General features: G+C 39.2%; 1 protein-coding gene across 1 annotated transcript in view; it reads left to right on the forward strand.

Moving 5' to 3' along the window:
• LOC124066129 (VPS10 domain-containing receptor SorCS1-like) overlaps nt 1–19,815 on the forward strand; it is a 46,770-nt gene that overhangs the window by 21,237 nt on the left and 5,718 nt on the right. The window contains exons 6-23 of the mRNA XM_046402269.1: nt 4,427–4,491; nt 5,059–5,177; nt 5,517–5,606; nt 6,431–6,610; nt 8,533–8,679; nt 9,693–9,795; nt 10,032–10,108; nt 10,603–10,694; nt 10,852–10,959; nt 11,259–11,376; nt 11,531–11,664; nt 13,290–13,403; nt 13,704–13,875; nt 14,153–14,339; nt 15,073–15,206; nt 15,298–15,421; nt 16,364–16,476; nt 17,375–17,509. Coding sequence (XP_046258225.1) covers nt 4,427–4,491; nt 5,059–5,177; nt 5,517–5,606; nt 6,431–6,610; nt 8,533–8,679; nt 9,693–9,795; nt 10,032–10,108; nt 10,603–10,694; nt 10,852–10,959; nt 11,259–11,376; nt 11,531–11,664; nt 13,290–13,403; nt 13,704–13,875; nt 14,153–14,339; nt 15,073–15,206; nt 15,298–15,421; nt 16,364–16,476; nt 17,375–17,509 — 2,212 coding nt within the window. The remainder of the gene's footprint in view (nt 1–4,426; nt 4,492–5,058; nt 5,178–5,516; nt 5,607–6,430; nt 6,611–8,532; nt 8,680–9,692; nt 9,796–10,031; nt 10,109–10,602; nt 10,695–10,851; nt 10,960–11,258; nt 11,377–11,530; nt 11,665–13,289; nt 13,404–13,703; nt 13,876–14,152; nt 14,340–15,072; nt 15,207–15,297; nt 15,422–16,363; nt 16,477–17,374; nt 17,510–19,815) is intronic.

A 19,815-nucleotide genomic window follows, 5' to 3' on the forward strand; every position in this document is an offset into this window, starting at 1 on the left:
GTGTAGTGATACCACAGTGTACCGCAAATCATATCCCAATGTTATCCATCATTTTTCCATTTATTTTGGGTGATACCTGATGTGTGTTGCACAGAATCAGGACTGATGTTGTGGCAGGGAGCTTCTGGGGGTCTCTGTGACTGTTTCTGTGTTATTAGCTTTTGGGTGCTGGTGCAGCGATTATAGCTCAAAATAAATGTTTAATACATGTTTTTATAGTTGCTGGCTACAAAAAGCTTTCACACAAAGAACCTAAACAAGCAGAACCACAGATTAATGAAGAAAATTCGAGTGATCTACTGTACACATTGGCCACTACATGGCCAATTCAGTAACCACCATTACAGTAAATAAAAATCCCTGCAGAAAGGAGGTGATGACTAAGTAGATATTAGAGAACACAAAGACTTATCTCTTGTTTAATGAGGCTGATATTTTTATCCTCAAAGGGAAAGTGGATATCTGACATTTCTCATCTATAACATGGACCTTCAGTAATCCTTAATTTGCTTTTTCCCTCATGCATATAGAAACGGTGTTACACTTTGAATTAATAATTAATAATAATAATTAAGAGCGAAATCTTCAGTCATGGGGCAGTATGGAGTGGTAACCTTATCTTGGACCTAAATAAAAAATGTCCTGCTAGGATATGCTAAAGGAGCTCAGGATTCATGTGTAAAGCCTGTGCTTTACTACAAAGAGTTCTGCCCTATGAACCTGCAGTCTGTGTGCAACAGCCAGCCTGTGTTGCTGTGTAGCAGCGCATTAATTATCATCAGATCCTGACCGAAGCTGCGGCTGCTGAGCCACGTGTGGGAATGCTCACATCGCTCTCTCAATTTAAAGATGAGCCTATTGTTTTCAGCTGCTGTGTGATGCTGCGGGTGTTTTAATAAACTCAAAGGGAAGAATGTGACGCACAGCCAGCTGTGCACAACAAAGAAAACATCAGCACCGGTGTTTCTTACAAATGTCACACACATTAAGTGACACCTGAATGACATTATTGTGAGAGTCAGACATTAATCCAACACATTTCAGACCAGCCTGAGTTGCATTAATAGCTGCAGCAAAATGATACTAAAGTTAAAGAAGCCAAACACATGAAAGCTGGTTTGTGATGCTCTGAGATGACTAAAGCCATGTAAACTGAGGTTTTTGTGTGTTCTGCAGTTTTCATTATAGATCAATCTCTGAGCTGGAGAGACAAGTCCACTCACTGTAAAAATAACTTTACTGATCTTATAATAGCTGCAACCATGGCCTGTACAAAGTGTCTTGTCATGTGCAGCACCACATTCTGCCCCTCCCTCTGGTGCTCCACGTTAGTTTTCACTTCACCAGCTTACATTAAAATGCCCGTTCTAAGGTCCAGAAATGCGTGGCTGGCTCAAAACATCCAGGGCTGTGGCAGCGGCCCATAGGCGCTCAAAGAGGGACCCAAAGCTACAGCACCCAGCTCACAGCTGCTGTGTGTTAGCTGCGGCTGTTGACACGAACTCAAAGGAAGCACAAACGCTTGCCTATAAATAATACACATCCAGTGCATTCTGGAGTTGGTCTAACTCTAAATATGAGGGAGAACAAGTCAGCTTTCATTCAGCTATTTTGGAGAGATCTGAAGTTATGTCAATTGCAGATATAGGGACGTATTTTCAAGCTTCATATATTTGGGATACATAATCCCCTGTCTCCTACTGTGATTATGCACATGGGGTTTATTGGTACCACAGATGGCAGTTTGCTGCATGAAGTAAATCTGTATTTAGTTATTTATTGCATCGTGCACGTACAAATTCCCAGCCCACGTGGACTAAGACACCAAAAATATTGTTGCAGTGGTTACATCTCCAGTTAAATCTGCCTCTGCAGCTGATGTACTCGAGCCCAACTGTACACATGAAGATCTTTGACTTTGCGTTAATCTCTAGCTTAGTTGTCTTTCATAAGAGAATATGTTTGTAATTGAAAGCTGTACATTTCAACATGAGCAGACCACCAGGAACAGGCATCAGGAACAATTATACAAAAATTATACTGCAGCCTGTTTTGAAAAATAGAAAATATATTAGTCATAACAAATAAAGATTTCAACTGTAACCCATGGAAGCAAACTTTCCCAGTTAAAGAACTTTGTAGGAAGCTGCTGTTCAGGCATGTTCACAAGTCGGGTATAAATCTTTCACCACTAGTGTTTTACAGTATGTTTAATATCAGTATGCTGCATATTTGCCATTTGAATCATCATGCTAAATGAGGACGTGGCGTCTTCGATTTCTTTAAGATCATCTGGAGCTTGAGAAACTGATCAATCAAAAAACAGCTTTTGATATTAAAATATGTAAGCCTACTTTTGTCTTTGAGGAAATAAGTCAATCAAAACACATCAAGGAAAATAAACTGCTCCCATCACCGACACAAATCCGCTCTGAAAGAAACACTTTGATCTCACCCTGTGCTGCTCATCTTATCTTCTTATCTTCTTATCTTAAGAAAATCTGACAAAGGTGATTTACAGAAACATGTTAACAGGCACCCTGGGTACGCCGACATCATGGTATGTGTTAGTTATGGGAGAACACAGTATAACATTGGAGGGGGTTTATTTAAGAGCAAGAGCTGCTGTTCGCTGATAGAATTGGATGAAGTATTTGACAGAAAGTCCATTAAAAGAGATGGAGCTGTGAGGCAATTACAGAGTGCTGAGGGAAGCAGGATGGGGGCTTTTTATATTATAGTTCAGACACGGTATGGAAAATGAGAAGAAACCCATCTTCTGTCACAACAGCTGCTATTAATACAACAAGTGGTCACTCCTGTCACTCTGCACTTAACCGCTGTCATGAAGAATCTCTATTGAAAGTGAATGAAATGGCTAAGTACACCTTACCCATAAAGTGCAGTTCAGGTCAAATGTCTGTCAGGCCACTGTTTATAGATAAGGTTGTTGTATTATTACTCCTGAGGGAACAGTAAAGATCACGGCTGAATCTCTTATTTCCCTTGGCGCCTTACAAAATGAAAATCCAACTGAACAACAAATATTGTACTTCTGATTGCAGAAAAATAGAAATCATTACTGAGTTAAATGCTTTTAATTCATGTTTTCTCAATTTTCTTTTCTTCTCCTTTGTTATGATTATTCTCACGGTACACACTTTGTCAAATGTGCCTTGGGATAGCAAGAAAATAGTTGATAAAGCTTTTGCCTCGGTGCCTTAATAAGCTACCTGATGTTCAAAAATAAATAATAAGAAAGTGAAAATTACAAGACCAGTGCTTTGTAACCAAGTTTAATAGTCCCTCTGCATATAATCTAAACAGTGGATCCCAGCCCGGGTGTCTAAAGCGAGTGTCCCCAGATAAATCAGATGATTAACGGAAAGGAAAATGTATAATTCTGCTGCACAAAAATAATTCCTTTGCTTTGTCTCCAATGTTTGCTTCTTTTTCTGTTCATAAATCCATTTAGAAGTTTGTTTGTGAAATCCTTCCTCCGTGTTCTTCAGAACTAGCTGGCCAGTGTTTGGTTTGTCCCTTCTGCTCTGATGTAGAAATGAAAACATAATTAACATAATTATGAATATTATATTCCATTTGTGTCTGAAGATTGTCACGCCTTGTGTTTAGGTTATGCCTTGTCTTTTGGTTTCTGGTCCATGTGTTGTGTTTCATGTGTGTCTTGTCATGTGTTTCCATGTGTTATGTTCACGGGTTTTGTCATGTCCTGTTTTATTTTGAAAGTGTCACTTCCCCTGTGTGTCTCTTTTGGCTATCCTGATTGCTTGCTCCTCCCTTGATGTGTTTCACCTGTCTCTCGTCATGTTGTCCCTTTAGTCCTTGTCTTCCCTGTCTCTCTTTGTCAGGTTGTTGTTCTGTCTCCATGTATCTAAGCCAGGATTATCTTGCCTCGTCATGTTTTGCCACAGCTTTTTGTAGATTTTTGTTGATCCAAGAGTCGCAGTAAGTGTGTGCCTGTTTTGAGTTTCTTTTGTTTAAATAAAAGAATATTATTTTGGATCACCGCCTGCCTGCCCTTTTAGTCCTCTGCGTCAGCAACGCCACACTTTGTGACAAAGATCCCCCTAAATCCTACATATTGGACCTTTACTTACTGAGTATTTAGTACCAGATAATCTCTATTGTGGTGCACTCTGGTTTTATTAATTTATTTATTCATGTAAACTGCTGCAACTTACTCATTGAAAATAACTATAAGGCCTACAATTCAAATTCTAATAATCTAAGAAGGAAAAAATCAATCTTTGGCTGAACAGCTTTAAATGGTTTAAAGTATGCTTTCAGTAGGCCATAAACTTGGTCATTTTAAGGGCTTACAAGCCATAAAGGTTAGGAACCACTGGCCAAATCATGGGTATTAATGCACACAGTGTCTCTGTTAACATTGGTCCTGATGTTTCAGGTCCAGACTGGGGTTGGACAAAGAGCAAGGAATGATTCACCTGGAGATTAGCGTCTCTGATGGACGTGAGTAATAAAATGATGTTACCTTGGCAACACAGAAAGGTTTAATATGAGAAAAGATTAAACATTACATTAGCAACATTGTGTGAAAATCCTAAACCTTAATTTAGAAAAACTGTTGAAAGATTAAGTTTTTTTTTTTTTTTTTTTTTTGCTGTCTGTACTAAAAGTCTTGTCCCCATATGAATTGGCTGCAGACTCTTCATACGATTAAGCTAATTCATTTTTCAAGGGCCAGGCTGTGACTTGGCTCTTTTCTTGGCCACAGTGTGTGTGTGTGTGTGTGTGTGTGTGTCGGGTGGGAGGGCGCACTTCATAAGGCCTCGTGTGTTAATGCCCTGTCCCTGGGGACACCGCCTCATTTGGCTGATGCTAACACACTGGGACAGCTCTTCTCTACTTTATCTATTAGTGAGAATGAGGATTGGCCTCCAAAATTTTCCTCCATGGCTCTGCTGCTATCATAATATCATCAGCATAAGCAATGCTAAACCTTGATTGTGGACTACAGAAGGTTGTTTGTTTCTTCCTTTGTTATATTTTTAGCACTCAATCCTTGTTTACCCACAGGGTCACAGTACATAACTTGTAAACTTCAGAACTGCTCTGATGGAAACAAGGGCAAGCCTTTCCCTGGATTTATCATCCCTAATTCCCTGGTGGTTCAGGATGAATACGTTTTCATCCAGGTGGGTTTTTATTACAAGGTCTGGCTTCATTAAAAGACAATTAAAGCTGTAAAACCACTGCATCCAGTCGCATCTTAATGTACAGTCATGTTTTTCATTAACTAAAAAGGGCCATTATCCTGGGAAAGGGTGGCATGAAATTGAAATCACAGGGTCGTGAATTATACTAAAACTCCACTCTGCCATAATGCACTACACCCTAATTAGTAGCAAACCCAGAGTTTTGATGATTGTTTGAATTTTAAAACATGCTGCTAGCAATCAGTGCACACAATGAAGTTTTGTGAATGTTTACCTAAAATGTGATCAGCTACAAATTGCACTTTATCGCTTTTGCAGGTGCCAATAGGTGGCCAGTCAGTCCATTATGTGTCATATAAAAGAAATGCTTTCTACCCAATGAAACTTCCCAAGTACACTCTGCCAAAGGTAAGACTGCTGGAGAGGATGTCGTGTTTGATGAGCTGAGCACATGCAGAGGAACAGGCAGCAGTGCAGCATTCATTTTACTGTGAAACATTCACACTTTCAGAGGATCTTAAGTAGGTTTGTTCCCCCTTAGTCATAATGTATGCTGACAAATCTGTTAAATTTACCCCACATTACAATCCTCCTGCAAATTGATTCAGTTATGCATAATTATATCTTCAGATCTTGTGTTTATTTAAGACCCCTTGCATGGTTTTTTAACCAGTTGTCCTCCTTTCTCTGTCAACAGATATTTACTTTAAAAAAAAAATGAATCTGGAACTGCAGTTGTTGCTCCCAAGAACTGCAAAGGAACTGAATTTGGCCATTTGCATATGCACAGAACAGCGTTCGTCACTGAATTCCATTTACTAAAAGTACAGCAGAACAGCTCAGTGGTTCGAGAGACGGTGTCATAACAACAGGAGAGATTTAGTGCCCGCAGTGTTGTTTTCGATAAGTCTATCCATCCATTCATCCATCCATGTATACTGTCAATTTCCTTCAGAAGGACACTCATCCACTACCTCTCCTCATTCTGGATGAGGGATTCTGTAAAATTAAATGGAGCCTGTCTTCATTTTTAGTGCATTGCATGAAATGCCTGAGGTCTAATCGCTGCTGATCCTGACTGAATCATGTCAAGCGGTGACGAATCAATAGTTTGGCGTTTGAGCTCTGTGGCCACTATGCGCAGCCTGCAATGCAGATTCACAGATTTTATGAAAGAACTCCTTTAAATCAATGCCTAAATCCTTGTCTACTCATCAATTTCATATATTCAGGACTTGCAGATAATCAGCACAGATGATAACCAGGTGGTGGCAGCGATTCAGGACTGGCACCAGAATGACTCCTACAACCTGTACATGTCCGAGTCAAGAGGGCTGTTCTTCACCCTGATGCTGGAGAGCGTTGTGAGCAGTGGAGGACCCGAGGGCAACATCATGATAGACCTCTATGAGGTGGGCAGGGACAGCGCTGTTGGGGTGGTGCTGTCATCCTTTTTTATGTTGTCATGCTATTCAGGCATGGTGGAACAACTCAAGTTGCTGGCCTGGTTTTGTCACTGCTGCGGGTTATAGGACAATGTGTCATGTTAATTACTGTGAATTATACTCTTACTCTTTATTTATGTTACATTTAGTTAATCCCGAAATGAGTGAGTGAGTTACAAGTTAATCGACTGACAGAAAATCACTCAGCAAAAAATTTTGGTAATTGGCTAGTCATTTAAATTATTTCTCAAGCAAAAATACCAAACATTTGCAAGCTCCAGGTTGTTAAACTTTCAAATCAAAGTCTTATTTGTTTTTTTACAATGCCAAGTTGAGTAGCTGTTATTTGGTTTTAAACTGAACTATTAAGAGTAGAGCTCCAACTAACGATATTTTAAATTTTAATTTTCTAGCACCAAAGGTGATGTTGTCAAACAACTTTTTAATACGACCAACTTGTTTTCAGTGCAAAACCCAAAACTATTCAATTAACAATAACAAGACAAGTACAAGAAGGGAATTCTGACATTTAAGAGCCTGGGGCCAGTATTTGTCTGGTATTTGTGCTTGATAAATAACTTAAGAGAACCAATTTCTTTCCGTACCAACACACAGACATAAGTGTGCAACTGCTAATGGATGAGAGTCTAGCTAACGTTAAGCTCATGATTTCTAGAAAGAGAGATTGCTGTTGAGTTTTTCAAGTGTGTTTTTTCAACGTTTTGAGCACCACAATCAAAGTGTCGTGCAGTGTCGTTATGCAGGAGAGAAGGCAGGCATCTTTACAGCTGATATCGCTAGAACATGGCAACTCATACCAAAACAATCTATACATAGCCCTACAGATGTGAGAAAAAATATGTATGGTGAACGGCTCCTTTAAGTACCAGTTAAGCTTTAGTCTTCAATCCACTTTTCCATTCAAGTGCAATTTAGACTCCCCAGCCCACCTTACTGTTACGTCTTTTACCGCGGAGCAAACATGCAGATAACATGACAACAAAAAGGCCCCGTTCACCATATGAGTCTCTACAGTAAGAGCACCATTCAAATCTGAACTTTCAGAGGCAGAGTTGATCTTGATATTCTTCCATGTCTCAGATGTCCTCACCATAATGGAACAGATGTTGGTACATTGTATTCTATTCTGCCGCATCTGAGTGTCTCTCACATCCACTTCCTGTCTGCTTTTATTATCTTTTTCATGTAACAATACTGTTGCACAAAAAAAAAAAAAAAAACAAAACACTGAGTGAGTTCAGTCCTTAGGCAATACACCATGCGTACACACAAGTTTAGTGTCAGTCACAATGCGGGCAAAATAGCAGCTTTAACTTGTGCCCTGAACATTTTATCTGTGTTAGCTGTGTCGACAGATGTGCTATGAGGTTGCAGTGACCGCACATGTATGCATCGCTCCAGATTATCCTCACTTGCAGACAGCAGTAAAAGCATCACATTGTTACAAACACACACCTAATATAACCGTCAGCGTTTGTTAGTCTCACTGCTCGCTGACCTCCACCCATGTTTTTATGCCCAGAAATATTTAGCCACTGGACCAGCTGATGGTCAATCCTTTGACCGTATATGTGCTCTTTAAATGGAAGATAAGCTGAAGTGATGGATGGAGAGTTTCTGTGCACATTAACACAAAGAAGAAGAAGAAGAAATATCTCAGGGCTGCACCATATGTTGTTTTGATTCTGCAACCCTACAGATGGTCCAAAATAGTGCTCCCTGTCAGAAAAACTATCACTTTCAGACATCTCTTCGTCTCCGAACTAGGCCTTCAGCTTTACTTAAGTCTGAATAATTTACGGTTGTTTTTTTTCCTCCCTTTTTTGTTATTTTTTTCCCCCACTGCGCTCCATCTCTCATGTTCACAGGTTGCGGGGATTAAAGGGGTGTTCCTGTCAAATAAAGTTGTCGAAAACCAAGTGAAAACTTATATCACATACAACAAGGGGAGAGACTGGCGTCTTCTTCAGGCTCCAGAAACCGATATCCATGGAAATAAGGTCTACTGTGAACAGGTAAGTGGGCCACTGATGAGAAAGATTTGGATATTTTGATTTCTATTATGTGCCCCAATAAATGCTATCAGTGTAGTAAAGAGTGCAAATAAATGTGGATCTCATCAACATACCTCTGAACATCTCAGTAACTGAAGAGACCTTGAAATAACTTAACATGCCTCAGACCTTCTGTCACAATATGATCAAATTTGTATCAAACACTTAACACAAGGCCATTATGTTAGCATTTATTATCTAGTATAAAACTGATCATCTGTTTAGTTAAAACTGCTTTTTTTTTCTTTTTCTTTTTTTTTTTTTTTAAAGGAAAAGCTTTACATTATCACATGGTCACAGAAGAAGACAATACCAAATGACAAGGTGTAGAAAGATGAAAAGGCAATTAATAGTAGTTACAACATAATATTAGTTAGAAGCCAAAATAAAAATGACACAGAAAATTGGACAGCAATGAAAAGTAAAACAATCCTCTACAGAAGACCTTCTTAGCCGTTAATAAAAAAAACAGACATTTTGTGGATTTTTACAAGTCCAAAAATCATCCTATGAACACATCGCATCATTCAAACTGCCTTCCAATCTACTGTGCAGACACCCTCTGCTCCTGCATCTACTCCATGTCTTTTAGATCTGAAGCTTCAGCTGTTTTCCAGTGTCTCAAAATAATCCCGGCACTAACCATAAGAACTGAAAATACACATTTTGATATATTCGGTTTTTGAGTAAACATAAATCAGCGCCTTTATATCGAACTTCCAGGATAAACTATCCTTATTCTGTTTCGCTCTATGCAGACTTGATGCTGTATGATAATATCTAGGAACTATTTTGTATTTTGTTTTCATGTTTAAATTCCAGATTCATTTCCCAGATAATGAATTAATTTCAAATAATGAGAGTGTCACAATTAATTCAAGATGAAAATTATACGTTATGCAGGTTGGGTTGGTATTGAATCTTTCTTTTTCACATTTGTACTCCAAGAAACTAATCTCCTTTATGTTTCGCAGCCTTACTGTTCGTTGCATCTACACCTTCATGTGTCAGAGAATCCTTACACCTCAGGAAACATTGTCAGCAAAGAGTCAGCTCCAGGAATTATAATAGCATCAGGTGAGGAGATTATTTGATATGCACTTTGATTTGCACATCCACACTTGTTGTTTACTCTTGATCATATCCCTCAGTGCTCCCAGTCAAATCTGTTTCTTTATACCTCTGTTCCCAGCACTCTGTTTCTTAGCTGACAGCAGTTTACAAAATGAAATAAATCAGTCTTCCCTGCACATCTGCTGCATATTATTTCACTGGAAAGGATAAACATTTTTTGTTCTACCTTTTGTATTCAGGAGTGGTTGGACCTGAGCTGACCAGTACTAATGTCAGTATTTTCATCACATCTGATGCTGGAAACACCTGGAGAGAGGTACAGTATGACAAATCCTTTTATTATTTTTTTTAAATCCAGAGAACTGATAAATGCTGTCTTTTCCTGTGAACTTTCCCATCTATGTAACACAGAACAAAACGAGGAAGACACAGCTTTGACCAGGTTTTTTCAGAATCAGGACGAGGTGAATAGAGCTGTGAATATGACTCAGCCTTCAATGCCATGTTTAAGTTCTTGCCTTTCAGCTCTTGACGCAGTCACAGAAAAGTAAAGATTTTTTTTGACAACCAGTCTTGTGCAAGACATGAACATCTCTGACCTGTAAAACAAATAAACCCAAAGATTTTTGCCGTGGGCTTAAGATTTCAAAAATCAACAAAGAGAGCAACACTTGGCTGCAGCTTGTGTAAAAGCTGAGGTTTCTACTTGTTTAGCATGTAGGTGCATGAATGCTATGTGCTCCTTTTGTCAGCCCATAAACTTATGTAAACCTCACTGGTGTGATAAAGAGAAGCTGGTTGTGTCTGCAGGTTTTTCAGGAGGAGTACAGCGTGTTTTTCCTGAACCAAGGAGGATCTCTGGTGGCCATCCGGTACACACCTCTGCCAATTAGACATATTTGGTAAGACTCTGCAAGGATGTGCCTCATCTGTGTCATGACTTCACTCTGTATTTTAACCAAAGGAGGGAGACTGCCGTTCTGCTGAGACTTTTCTTACTGAATTCAAGGCTATTTGTGGCTGGTCTGTCTGTGATCCAACCATTGTTCTCTCCCTCAGGCTGAGTTTTGATGAGGGCAGAAACTGGGACAAATATAGCTTCACCTCGTCTCCACTCTACGTTGATGGGGTGCTCGGGGAGCCTGGAGAGGACACCCTCATAATGACGTAAGATATGGACGCAAAGAGTTCATATGTTGCTGGTTTGTTAATATCTGCACTGGGTAATTATGTATTACTCCGACGAAGTGTACATAAATATTCTTGAGTTTATTTAATGTTGTTTTGGTTTCATAAGCTCAAGATGCAAAGGAGTTTCTCAGCCCACAGAGGAACATGGATTAAAGTCAGCGCTTTAAAATTACTCAAAGTGAAGGTTTTCATACAGCAGTTTTGTTTTTTCTTTCTTGAATCTGACCCACATGCCAATTGTTTTTGAACCGGTTTTTCCTGACTTGTCTGTGCAGAATATTCGGTCATTTCAGTCATCGATCTGAGTGGCAGCTTGTCAAAATTGACTTCCGGTCCATTTTTCAACACCGATGCACATCTGAAGATTATCTGACATGGCAACTACACAACGAGGTACGAGAGTCTTTCTGCTACTTGTCCGATGATAATATGATTCAGTGGCTGATTAAACTCAAGTGAATTTCCTATATTCACTCACACAATAAAAGCAATATGATAAAAGAGAAAAAGAACCTCTGAAATGTTTATGATGCATTATTCATCACAGGGTGAAGTGTGCATCATGGGAATGAAGAGAATCTTCCAAAAACTGAAAGCAAACGTTCGATGTGTCAAGGCCAGAGATCAGTATATTTCACAGATGTCAGACTCCTGCCCGTGCACAGAGGCAGATTTTGAGTGGTGAGTTCCCTACTCTGCAGCTACTCTTTTCACTTCATTTAATCCAGTGCACAACGCTTTATCAGTCTCCGGAGGCAGAGTCTGTGAAGCAAACCTGAGGCACAACAAGAGGAGTGTTCGAAGAGTTGTGTTTTATAATTCACAACTTGTTATCATTAGGACTTAGGATGTTAGTACTATGATGTGAAATGTACAATTGGTGGAAAAGTGTGGTTGTAGTTAATATCCCATTATTAATAAAAATATTTTTTTCTGATTTCAGTATGTGTCATGGTATGGCAAATGTGTACAAAATGACAAATAAGCAGACTGGTGCTCAGTGCAGTAGACTTTGTTGAGTGGTCACACTCGGCATCAGACAAAAAAACAAAACCAAAAAACAATAATGAGTGACTAATTTTGTAAATTTTAATGATAATTTTTGTGGATTGATTAGTTAGGACAGCACAATTCCCTAAAACAGCTCTATGATCAAATCATCACAATCATCAACTGACCTGACCTGCACCAATACTGAAGCTCATTCCTCAACACACTTTCCATTTATGTCAAGTGCACTTCAAGTGCTTTATTGCCTTAAGCACAACAAAGACAGTTAGGCCTTGTTGCAAGGAAATTCTCCAATCTCAGACCCCCTCTAATAATGTGCATATAAATACAGTATTTGAAGAAAAAAAAAGTAGCAGTAATGTAGTAAGTGCATATGTGTAATGAGAACAGGTTATAGAATAGATTTGCATATTGAATAAAAGTAAACTCCAGAGTCAAATGTAATATTGTGTACTTCTCTGTGTCTTAACAAGTCAGAACTTTCAGTACATCACCTCACTGTGCCTCGTACCTTCTTTTATCTTTCTGATCTCACTGGTGCTAAATGAGCAGCACTGACTACTATATTAAACAAGCTTAACACCACTTTATTACTAAAAGATTTATTAAACTCCAATTCTGACTCCGACTCTTCTGAGACTGTGTTTCCCTGATCATGATGAAAGGAACATGAGCGGTCCCTCTGACTTTGCCAAGGTGTAATTATAGTTTGTGTACACACGCAAAATGCCTTTTCTGCTTCTTAGGTTTGATACATAAAACATCAAATACTTTGGGCTGCTGTGTTGTGAAAAGTTTTCCCAAGCTCAGAGCACCTCTGTTCACAGCAGACATGATTCTGTTTGAGATGAGTAATTGTATTTGATATTTTATATTAGTGGCGGGCTGTCTAACCAAAAAAAATAACATCACGATCTCTTTAATCACAGTCACGGACTACAGTCTAATTGTGATCTTGTCTGTAAAATTCCCTTTAGACTATAGAAAGACTAGAAATAGGCTACAGTTTTCACCATTAAAACACAGCATTACATTTTTTTGGCACAAGCTCCTCATCCATCATGGCTTGATATTGTAGTGCAGGTCTGCTAGTCAATGAGGTTATGTGAAGTTTGGAAGCAAAAGTGAGAGGACATTAAAAACTGCATTGTCTATGATTCAAATTAAAAGCAGATTGTGGTTCACAATCTAATATCATCAGAGCTGTTTTAAATAAATGATAATTAACTAACTCTACTAACTAACTAACAACACTTCACTTTATCTTTTTTCTGTACTTGTTCCAATCGAAACAGCGACTATGGGTTTGAGAGGCAGATTGACGGCAGCTGCGCTCCGGCCTTCTGGTTTGTTCCTTCGGCTACATCTAGAGACTGCATCACGGGGGACAACTTCCTCAACACCACTGGGTATACCTCATTCATTTATTCTGACATGAGCAAAGCGACTTTTGTTGCTTTTGAGCTCTTCTTTCTCAAAGAGCACCTAACCACTCTGCAGGGGTGGGAAGTCACCAAGTACATTTATTGAAATACTGTAGCCACTCAGATGCACATTTGCGGTACTTTTCTTGAGTATTTCCACTTTCTGCTACTTCATAATTCTACTCAACTGCTTCTACTTCTACTGTGTGTGTATGTGCTCTGTGTCTTCTCTTAGACTCATGTAGTGCTCATCTGTCTTTTTGGGGTGTCTTTAATGAATTTCAGATATCGCAGGGCTTTGTCTAACAACTGCACTGAGGGAACGCTGTTAAGGTACAGCCCCAGGCGACAAAAGTGTCCCAGTCAGGCCCCCAGGGGCCTCCAGCTCTTCACCAGTGAGGGAACACTGGTAGCTACGCTGGAGAAGAATGTCACTTTCTTGATCTTTCTGGAAGAGGTGCTGACTTCACTTTAACAAAGCAACAGCAGTGTGTATTACAGGGTGATACTTGCAGGCTGCATGCCCTTTCTTTAGTTTGTAGTTACTGTATAGCGAGATGCTGTCAGAGAGGTAGCAAAGAAGCTGTGTAAGTAAACATGCAGTGACATGATTCACCGCTTGACCTTGTTCTTGTAGATAAAATGGAAAATGCACTCTGTTGCGTGTCAGCAAGGACACATACAAACATCTGAAGCTTCAGTGTGAGTGACAGTATTTTGTTTTCTTTTTGAAGGGTCTCAGCTCCACAACTAGCATAACGGTGGACTTCGGTGACGGCACCGCCATATCGTATGTTAACATAAGCTCCATCGATGACGGGGTCAAGCACATCTACAGTAAAGTTGGCATCTACCAAGTTTCTGCCACAGCAACCAACATGCTGGGTTTTGACAGGGCGATACTCTACCTCCACGTTTCCTGTGAGTTTGAAAAAGTCATTTGCAGCTAAAATATGTATAGTATGACCATTCTTCCAATGACTTTTGAATGTGTTCATATGAGAAAACCAGGCCCTTTTTCCTCCAGCATACTCCATGAGTTATTTTTTTGCATCAATTGTGTAATACCCCTTTACTTTAAGGATGGTTTAGAGTGAAAGGATTGTAGATAGATAGTTGTCTCTATATCATAAAATGGCTACACTTTTAGCTATTTTTCTCGATCATTTGTCCCAGCTAATCAAGGATTATAAGCTCCAACAGACATCAAATGGGTCGAAACACTTGCGAGCCCTTAAAAGAAAAAAATTGTACAAAACACTTAGGAAAATATGCTCACAACTCTGCTGTAGTTTCAAATTGGCTCATTAAAGTTAGACTCCATCCAAAAAGTGTTGCTCACCCCGTGTAGGCGTAAAAGGCGCATGTCTGTTGTCTCCTCATTGACACAAAAGGGCAGCGGTGGACAGTGTGAATTCGGCTCATTATAATGGATACCAGTGGTGACATTTTCATGGCAGCAAAAAGCATCAAAGCATCTGGAGACTTTTGTCACCACTTCTGCAGTGCAATCAACTTCTCCACTGTCTGTGCACTCCGAGTGCTTCAGACAGTCATTGTTGTGCCAAAACCTGACTAAATTTGTGGCTTTTGCTGGAAATTTGAGCGTCATGAAAGCAGCCATTATTCTCATTTTTATGTTTTCTCTCTAAAGGTCAACTCGAACAGGTCCAGCTCTCGGCTCCTTCTGTGGTCGTCAAGAATAAAGCAGTGAACGTTACGACAGTGTTACGCCCCAGCAATGTGGGGACAGTCACCTATTACTGGTGGTTTGATAACAAAACAGAGGTCAGCCTTACTTTCTCCTTCTCCCTCGCGTAGCCTGTTGACCGAACGACATGATAGATTCACAGCAGATCTCTTTCTCTGTCTCTTTTAGCCTGTTGTGACCCTTGATGGAATAATGACCTTCACTTTCTCCAAGGAGGGAAGTCACATGCTCACTGTTCAGGCTTCAGTGGGCAACACTGTCCTCCAGGACCAAATGACTGTGGCAGTTTATGGTGAATCATTATATTACTTACTTTTCTTTACTCAGTGCACTTAAAACAGCTTTGAAATATTAGAATAAAGTGAAAGCTACAGAGTCGGTCAGAGCTTTCGTGGCCTTCATGAACCATCTAAACAAAAACATATGCACATACACAAAACAGCAGTTAATATCATAGCAATAATAATAATGTAATAACGAGTCTGAGGGTCAAAGAGAATTAACACACAGCACATTAAAGCATAATTATAATAATCAAGCCCATGTGTTAAGATTTAGATAATTTATTTTATTGCACTTTCTAAATGTTTTCAAAAATCAAAATGAAAATACCAAATTTTGTAAAATTTCTGGGCTTTCTCTTTGATTAAAAAAATGAAAGAGTTGGCAAATTAGTAGATGTAGTGAATAGCAATGCATATCTCATCTTCCAGGATTGTGAGATCAATATGTTTTCTCATGCCAGTCTTGTCTAGTAGTACAAAATAAACAAAGTCAGGGATTTAGTGATAGATCATGATGTAAAATTAAATTAGAAGGTCACAGGACAGAAATATATGTCTTTGCTTCTTTCAACACCAAGGTAGAGAATACATTTCAGTGTTAATCTTGTGCATGTTTGCAGAATAATGGCTCTTTGATGAATCTTTGCACAAGACAAGATGAAGATGAATCCTATGTATCTTTTTTTTTTTAAGATGAATGGGTTACAATATACAGCGTCTTTAAAAAAAAATTGGAACTGAAAAAGAAGCTGAAGTCGTAAATCACATGAACATTTATGAACTTTGAGAGTACTTCTGGTCCTCCTTGTCCTTTTCAATTGCGTTGGATTTATATGAGCGGCACCACAATCAGAGTCAGGGTTGTTGAAGTATCTGATTATTGAAGAGAGAGGTCCTACATCAAGTCAGACAGAAGAATGGCCTAAATTAGATTTCTGTCTGGATTTCAGATTATTTCCGCTCTCATGTTTTGGGGTTTTCTTCTAATTTGGATGAGCTGAACCCCGAGGTGTCTGAGTGGAGAGAGGACATCAGCAGAGTGGTGAAGAGCTCTGTGGTTCAGGTCAGTTCTGCAACTTCTAACTCGTGTTATACCATGACAAATGACACATTCAGGAACGCACTAAACTCCAGAAGACCTCATCGTGATTTTTGCTTTTGTTAGCAGTTTTGCACCAGCATGGAGAGAAAAAAATTGAGTCTGTGTGTAGAAAGCCATTGATATTTCCATTTCCTGCATTTGTAATGTATTTCTGTGTCAAGTGGTGCGCTCCATTACTTGCACTTCTTTGACCTCACTTGCTGCTTAATTAGTTGTTAACCTCTAAACGCTGACATGGCACATCACCCGAAATCATTATTACCCAGTACAAGCTTTCAACTGAACTTGTCAAAACACTAAAGGGCAGTAAAAGCAGTGTCATGACAGTTACCATTTGCTCTTTAAAGAACTCAGTGCCATTGCCTCAAGAGAACACCAAAACCTCAAGTAAAGAGAGCCAGACATGTGGTTAAGTGCATCTGGTTTTCCCTTCCAGACACTGTAGGGATGTCAAAAAAACAGCAGGTTATGTAAAAGACCTGGATACGGAGCAGAGCTCTATATATATCCTACAGTAGCCCTCAGTATAAAACACTCACTTTGACCTTCTGTCTTGTCAGATACGACCATGGTTTACTTGCACCAGGAAACTGACAGGAGACTGGTTATGGCATAAATGCACTAAAAGCCCTGGCATTTACCAAAGACTGTCAAATTGAACTTGCATGTTTCAGTTGATCCATGCATTATATCTTGACAGTGACTGGTACTTAGGCAAATGATGTATGATGCAGGAAGCCAACAGTATTTAATACAGACTATGCGCGTGATCATATTTCAGGGGTAAAAAACCAGAATGTCACCCCAAACATTGTCAATTAAAAACCCTTTTTAATGAGGTTTTGTTGTTATATTAAAGGTCACAGGAATCAGCGAGGAACAGCTCCTGGTCACAGTGCTTCCAGGTTTACCAACCACATCAGAGATTTTCATTGTGCCTGACAAGGGTTCCAGACATGGAGGCATGGATGAAAAGTGGGCGCACCTGGATCAGGTACTATCTAGTCAAATCATTTTAATGGCCCCTGGCAGATGCTTGTGCAGCACAATGTGGTTTTCTGTCATAATTAAAAACACACAAAAGTAAGCTGAGAAAACTAAGAGAGCGTCTCTAGACAGAGCATCCCCGGAGAATATGTCCTTAACTATAAAGCATCACACAAATCTGCTGAGTCAGTTTCAGATCTATTGTTGTTTTTGAAAGAGAACACAGTTTATGGTGTCTGGACATTTCTCTCACCAGGGGGTTACATATTATTTTACACTTTATTTTTCAAGCTAAATTTATGAGTTGACACACGCAACACAATGCTTCCACAGAAACAGTGACATCTTAAAAACACTTACACATATATAGTCCATTTCTCCCAAGGGTGATTTTTCTTTACATTTTATATCATTGAATGTTGCAGTCCAGTTGTCCTATTGGAGGATTTTCCTGCAGCCATTTATGTGATAGCTTCCCTGCTGTAACCAAAAGTCTTATGTGCCAGTCAGTTTATCCAGTGTTTCATCATTGCGTAATGCAACAAAAGAAGAGTCAACGTCTTTTCTGGATATTTTCATCATCACTTTTGCAATATATTGTGAAAAAGACACAAGAGAAGAGAAAGAGAATGGTCATTTTGTCCCAGAGAAGCCCCTTTGTGTACATTTCAATTTTCATCATCATCACCGGGCTTCCAACGCAGCAATCATCCTAAATCATCTTCAGTTCTCTCTTCAATTTCTGTTCGACATGGACATTCTCTGTCTTTCAAGTTGTGTACATTCAAGTTGTTTTTGGAGTGGTGTGTTCCACTCTATAGTCCTGATTAGATGTTCGATGTCTTGATTAGCTCCACTGTCTTTTGCTTGATAATTTCCTTACAAAAGTAATATCTGACCTGAAGATGTCAGAAGAATCTTCAAGGTTATATGTACTCGAAAAATACAGGTTACGGTACATCTTAACTGCAGTGTACTTAAACTATGTGTCCTCTGTTTGAACAGATGTACTTGCACAGATACATCCCCTCTTATCCTCTGACTACACGGGAAGGTGGTTACCAGTTTTTGTTTTTTATGCTCCTCCCCGGCCCAATTTTATTTGATTTATGTGAGATACAAAATCTCTTTTACAAGAGGCTAAAAAAGTCAAACATTATCACCTCTCATCTTCTCTTTCTTTTATGAAGTGTTTGAATTTGAATCTTTTCTTTCTTTACCTTCCTGGCAGCCATTTGTTGCCAGTCATTTCAGTGCGATATGAATATCAAGTTGTAGAGACCTTAAACTTGTTTCTGTGAGGCGATACATCACAATGAGCACGGTGTCTGCATTTATTTTTGTCAAAGTTACATTATCGTTGCGTGGTAACACATTTTTAAGTGCAGCTTTATTTGGAAAGTCTGCGCGCCATCGTCACACAACAGTAAGGCTAACTTTGACAAAAATAAATGCAGACATGATGCTCATGGTGATGGATCACCTAAGTCAGCAAAGTTTAAAGCCTCTGCAAATGTATTTTTATTCCACAATGAAATAAATGGACATCTCTGGTTGTAAGGCTGTAAACTGGGTTGGATGAATGCAAAGTTATTCCTTGGTAAAGGTCAGCAGTAGTGGGAGTGTACATTTTTGCAGTAATTGGGATAAAATTGCAAAAACTTTGGTGTGATTCATTAAGTGAAAACACATAAAGAACAAGAGGAACATGCTTTCTATACCTCCACTGTTATTAGCATGCAGACACAAAGGGCTCATTTCATCTAATATGGCTCCATAAGACACCCTCCTCATTTAGCTTCCAGGTTGTAGGGTAAAGCCATTCCCCACGGAGTCATTCAATTAAAGAACTGCTTCACAATTTTACTGTATCCATGGCTTTATATTGGTGCAATCATGCGACACAAGTTTAAATTGTTAATTTGGGTTTGTTTTTCTTTTCTTTGCCACCAAATAAAAAACAAATGTGGTTGCAATCATTGCATCACAGAGGCTCAAGTTTAAAAAATGAGATTTTGTGTCTTTATTGCTCAAGTGCTAAATGATTTAATGCTCCCATAGACGCACTTTGTTTCAAACCGTACTGAAGCGTAGTGCATAACTTCAACACTAGAGGGCAATGTCTTCCCATGTGAAAGCACTGAAACAGCATCCATCAGAACACTGAAAGCACCTCAAAACCTTACAGACTTGCTATCTCTCCCACACACACCTTTTTTTGAATTTTAAAGAGTTGGATAAATCTTTAGATAACAATAAAGAACATCATCATTTCAAGCCACCGTGCTTAATAATTGTTATTATTTTCTTACT

This window comes from Scatophagus argus, chromosome 10, assembly GCF_020382885.2.
Source record: "Scatophagus argus isolate fScaArg1 chromosome 10, fScaArg1.pri, whole genome shotgun sequence".
NCBI classification, from domain to species: Eukaryota; Metazoa; Chordata; class Actinopteri; family Scatophagidae; genus Scatophagus; species Scatophagus argus.